This window comes from Saccostrea echinata, unplaced genomic scaffold (genome assembly GCF_033153115.1).
Source record: "Saccostrea echinata isolate AGI-Se365-2 ecotype Australia unplaced genomic scaffold, CSIRO_AGI_Sech_v1 ptg000045l, whole genome shotgun sequence".
NCBI classification, from domain to species: Eukaryota; Metazoa; Mollusca; class Bivalvia; order Ostreida; family Ostreidae; genus Saccostrea; species Saccostrea echinata.
In genome coordinates, this window is record NW_026889794.1 from 6875766 (window position 1) to 6881765 (window position 6000).

Genomic DNA, 6000 nt, shown 5'->3' on the forward strand with positions numbered 1-6000 from the left:
TAAAAGACATCTAAAAGGAATACCCTTACGTCTTTCAAGTTGTCGAAATATTGATAAACACATATTTTCTGCCTTTCAATGATAGTTTTAGACATTTCATACACAATTTTTGAAGAATTTCATAAGACCAGTTATTAAAAGTAAAACTGTTTTCACAAATCTTGTAAAATCCATTTCTTTCCAAACTTTATTTTTTTAATAACCTTTGTCCTTTACCTCTTTGATCCTTGTACATATATGCATTTATTTTAATATATTTTATTAAGTATTAGCATTCAGTGAAGCAACTACTGGTTTACTTGTCCACTATAAGATTGACATACTTGGGATAATGATAACATTCTAACGTCAATAACAGCATTAAGATTACTGTCTGTTAGGAACCTAGATATTCGAAACCTGTATTGAAAATAATTTTATTGAAAACATCTGTTTGTAAAAAAAAAAAAAATTAGAATAAACATATTCCGTTTTAGCTCGGTAGGAGATGACATTAAATTTAGATTCACTTTGTACGAGATCTTGATAAAACCTGTCACGATTGTTTCCTATATGTATGCTAATGTGTCAGATAAGGGCGCGGTCGGTGATGTTGGAGACAGTAAATTTTTATTTAGTGTTGAGAGCGATACAATACCACGGCTATAAATTGTGTAAGACGACTGACTGGGCTGAATTGAGCAGTTATAAAAATATTGACTTAGAATCTGGAGAGTCCTTCACACTACGTTACACAAGTCAAATAAATTTCTTTATATTCTTAGTAGGGTTTTTATCTTTAAAAGTCCCCTCTATATGTAGCATTTGGGTAAAATGTACAATCTGGAAGTCGAATTTACTGATAAATTGTAAAATAAAATGAAAGTAACCTTACTTCTTTAACATCCTTAATATTATTTATAGCAAAGATAATCTTACAAGAGCTGTATAGAAGCCAAACTTCTGCTTGGAAAAAAAAACATTATACAACTCTTTTGATATAGCATATATACTACATTGTAATAGGTATTACAATTGTAATATCTTGTGAAATGTTTTATTTTAATTCCCTTTTAGTAGTTTTACTTTAAAAATGTTCATTGATAAATTGTGAGTCCCATTTCTATAACATGAATGTCAAAATCTAATACATGTAGTATATTTTTCTCATTTTTTATTACACATTATTATTTTCCCCCTTTCCCTTGATCTGACTGTTTTTTGTTGTTGTTTTTTTGTTTTGTTTTTTTTTTGTTTTGTTTTTTTTTTTGTTTTTTGGTCTAGAAAAAATCAAAATGCGTGTCCAATTACATGTAATTAAATCAAGGAGACTCAAAGCTTTATCTGAAGCAGATGCAGTCTCTGAAACTGTGTCGGGATTTTTTTTTTTTACTTGAGTGATTTATGACAAGCATTTTCAGAAATATTTATGCAAGTGCAGACAAATCTCATGACCCCGGTGGATCCGCCCCTGAATTTGATTCTGAAGAGGATGTCTCCGTTTTTCTCAATGCGCAGTTTTAATTGTCATCAAGCGTGATCTTGAATGCGTTATGCGGACCGAATTGTGTTTGTTTTTCTTGTAAAAGCTCCGAAAAGATTTTGCCCATTTCGCAAATAAATCGATCCGTCAGCTGTTTTATTATCGTACTTAAGAAAGATCTATAAATTTTCTTAAACATTTTCCGTATCTGAGTTGATCTTCCTGTTTAATAATTACACAATTAATGTCATATTTATCACATGGGATTTCTGAAAGACTAGTCAAAAGTTAATCTAAATAAGATCAAGTAAAAGCAATACATGTTACAACTAACTAATCAATGATCTTATTTTATTTTAAGCATCAATGAAACGTGTAAGGTTCCAGGAAATGATATTAGAATTTATCCTTAAAAAAAATCAGGATTCAGTTTCTTTTTTTTCCAATATATGTTTCATTGATTTCACTTACAATATGAAAGATTTTTTTTTCCTATTTTAATTTGATTTTCTTCATTTTTTATGGCTTATGTCATTGCAGGAGAAATAGTCTGTAGTGAACTGCTCGATCACTCAAATATGGATTAATGTCAATAAATAGTAATCTTAGGACAGAAATCAGAAGTCAGAAAAACAGCAGCGAAATATATATTAAGTTAAAATAGTAATTGACATTAGAATTTTTTGTCCAGTATTTTTGCATGTACATATTCAAGTCTAAAGTAAAATGCATTATTTGTAGAACATCTTTAATGGTGCTGCAATTGTTCAAAATTTACTTTGCTGCTATATTCTATATTAAGTAAAAATTGTACTCACATGCTGGACACGTGGTTGTAGATTGGGGAGTCTGTGTGGTGGGGATACCGGGGGTGGTGCAATCCGGATTCCCCATCACGGGGGCCTGGGTAGCCCCACAGTTACAGTCATTTTGGTCGTTCGTTCTTGGTACTGCAAAAGTCACTATAACCCCCACCATGGCCGCCGTTGCCATGGCAAGGAACGTGAGAATGAATCCTGTTTTTGCGGATACATAACATCCAGATTTTCTGGAAGAGTTGGATGTGGTATAAAGGCCATCTTGGCTTGTTGCTAAAGAGTTTGGATCACTGATAGCGTCAAAAGACTGGAGTTTGTACGACATTTTGTATTATTTTCACCCGTCTTCTCCACCTATCCCGGGTAACTAACCGTACCGCGCCTCTGGGTCATTGACTCTCAATGACCAATAAAACCATGAAATATTTCCTCAACTACCTACCGGTATACGGCGTGTAATAAATATCTTTATGATGTGGTTTAAATATCCTCTATCGTGGAGCCGCAACCAAGACACATATTTGACGAAAAACAGTCTCACAAGTAACACTATCCGAGAAAGAGTGAATTAATTTTCGCCTTTTTATTGATTCATGTCAACTTCATTGAAATAATACTAACCAGTGTCCATGTTCGTTGCTGATAACATCTTTTCTTGCAGTGTTGGTCTATCTGAAGTAATGTCATTTTGTTAACGTTTAGATTCAATATGGCTACATTACAGTTTTATAAAACTCATTCAAATGCCATATGTAAAAATAGTAGTTACGTATAAAGCCCTTGGGTTTACGTCATTTTCTGGCAATTCAAAGAAAAAAAAATCAAAGTAGCCAACATTCAATGTGATTACTTTTCTTGTTTTGCTGTATCTGAAGTTATATAAACTCCCAAGATTACTTCGACACGAGTGAGCACTGAATAAATTCTTCCAATAAAAGAAATGAAAAAAAGACCGTTTCCACTGACAGCTTTCTAATCAATGGCTACAGACGTAAACAATGCGACATGTTGGTCCTAACTCAATCTTAGACAATCAAATATATAGACGATCCCCTGCTGCCTGTCAATTACTGGAGCGGAGGGGGAAGACCTTCTATATACCGGAAAAAGCAATCACAGAGTACTGCAACGACAACTCTCTCTCTCTCTCTCTCTCTCTCTCTCTCTCTCTCTCTCTCTCTCCGTGTTAGATATAAGTTCTTCAAACGTGCTGGAATACAAGAATTTGTTTACGTTTTGGTTTTAATCTTCTTAATTTTTTATCTAAAAAAAATCGTTTAAAGTTTTAGCTGATTTTTTCTTGTGCTTGAGAAACTCTTGTAGTGACATCCAGATTATCTCTAACCATGTCTTTTCTCTCGATGAAATGATTATCAGACAGCTGATCGCGACAAGATAACAGAAGCACGTCACCAATAAAGCCAAAAAAAGTTTCTTGAAATGTTTCTATTCATGTTTGCCTCACATTAGGTTACTAAGAAGGGAGGGTTTTAGATAAGATGAACACGCGCAAAGGTTTTTATTTCAAATTTTTCATATATTGTATTTTTAGAATAACATATTTCTTTGATGTAAATAATACCTAGCCATTCTAAGAGTCTAAGGTGTATCCTTTCCCGCTTTCTTCTTAGAAGTGTTTCTTACATCTAAAACATGAGCGACCTCTAGTGTATGGATTCTTCATTATTATTAATTTCTTTGCAAATGAACCACAAAGAAAGATGGTTTTACGGAGAGGCAGTATTTCACAGATGATATTTCGCTGCTTGTTCCTTTTCCTGATATTTTGTTACGTTAAAGACCCCTGTATCATTATCCACAGAATAAAAACATGAAGTTATCTTTTAACGTGCTGTAATATTGGCAAATCGTTCGTTGAACGAGAAAAAAAAACAATTATTGCATCAAGGGTTGCAATACCGTGTTTTGCTAGCCATTATATAAATACATTTGGGTCATTTAAAATCTTGAATACATTTGAATACTAGTGAAAGATTTTAAGTCTCGTAATGTAAGTAGATACATGTATATTGATTTTTTTGTTCAAATGTCTGTTTGTCTTCAAATTGGCAAAACGTGTGAAAATTACTACTAAACAGAGACATCATATTTGATCAGAAAGACAATGTTATGGAAATATTGAGATACGTCAAACTCCTCGGTCAATTAGGGCTCAGTCAACATTGGATGGATATATAAGCTAGCATAAAAATTCATTTATGAAATGTTAACTTTTATGACATTTTCAACAGTGAAATACTGTAAATTTATTATTGAATAAAAGTGATATTCTGTCACAGTGTGAAAGAATATCATAGTGTTATTCTGTCAGAGTGTGACAGAATATCAGAAGTGTGGCAAAACTCAAGATTGATTTTCTTTCCCTTCACGAAAAGTGTTGTAAAAAAAATACTCCCTGGTTATAAGACAAAGAGAGTAAATGAAACATCCTAACAAAGACTAAAACTGCCAAAGTTATTCCGAATTTCCAAATATTTTGTTGGAATCAATGTTTGCAATGTTTTCAATCTCACAATTGCTAAGCTGTAAATCTCAACCGCTCAACTATGGCGACACAACCTTTGAAACCGATTTTCAAAAAAAAGAGTCAAAAAGTAATCAAAGAAAGTGTAATAAACAGAAAATTCAATGTTTTAAGAAACAGAATTTTTTATCGAACTTCAAAACATCGGTAAGTTTGACCCTGTCACTGGTCAGTTTGATCCTGTCAATGGCCAGTTTGACCCTGTAATCCGTAGACTTTTTTTTTCCTCTGATCACCATGAATCTTTGTGGCGTGTATTAAAAGGATCAAGTCATTGTGTCCACAACATCACAATATTTGAACTTGATCTTTAACTTTGTGAACCTCAAAATGAACAGGTCTATTTCCTTGTCCTCTATATCAGTTTTATCATTTATTATGACATTGGAATACTTACAATGAGTAAACGCGCATAAATGAAATTTTTATGTACAATATATCAATTAAGTATAAAGTTTTAGCAGTACCTTTATCTATGTACAGTTAGTATTTGGTGCTAGATAAGAATTGAAATTGAGCATCAATGCCATTTTCTACTAAGCATTTACCAAATATCCATTATAAATCCTTGGTAATAATAGGAATTAAGCAACTGAAACTGATCATGTAGGAACTAACGATAAACAAAAGAAAACAATTCACATGCTGTTGCATGAAAGTGTGTGGTACCCAGCAGCTAATTAATGCAGATTATATTTGGCAGGTATGTACATTGTACATCTTTTAATTTTCAAGATAAGTTGGCATTTGGCACTTTTTTCTCTTTTAAACTTTCCTTATTTATGTAGTAATATTTCACTATCATATGCAAACTCTGTATATGTCTCCCAGCTGATTTAGTACGTAACAGAATGCTTCAAGTGCGTCAATCTTTAAATCGAGGCAGGCTACCGACAAATAAATTGATGTTATAGGGCTTTCAACAATCTCGTTTAAAGTCAGCATTTCTCAAATTATTCTATGGTCGTTATTATGACTTCGTTTGCAAATACAACCTATTGTGGGATCGTATTTTGTCTGACATTTTTCATGCCAATTGTTAATTAGACCATAGCTTATTCGCTAATTTTGACTACGGGTCAGTCTGTTTAACTTGATCATTAATTAATTTGAAAATATTCTCATAAAAATGCAGTACGATAAAATTAATTTAGTACGTCATCAAAGAAATCATT

At 32.6% G+C, this 6000-nt stretch overlaps 1 protein-coding gene across 1 annotated transcript in view; it reads right to left on the bottom strand.

The window, feature by feature from the left end:
- Window positions 1-2981, bottom strand: part of LOC133201848 (aminopeptidase N-like) — a 42406-nt gene extending 39425 nt beyond the window's left edge. The window contains exon 1 of the mRNA XM_061337650.1: window positions 2281-2981. Within this exon, the coding sequence (XP_061193634.1) occupies window positions 2281-2605 (325 nt within the window). The 5' untranslated portion in view covers window positions 2606-2981. The remainder of the gene's footprint in view (window positions 1-2280) is intronic.
- Window positions 2982-6000: the final 3019 nt, after the last annotated feature.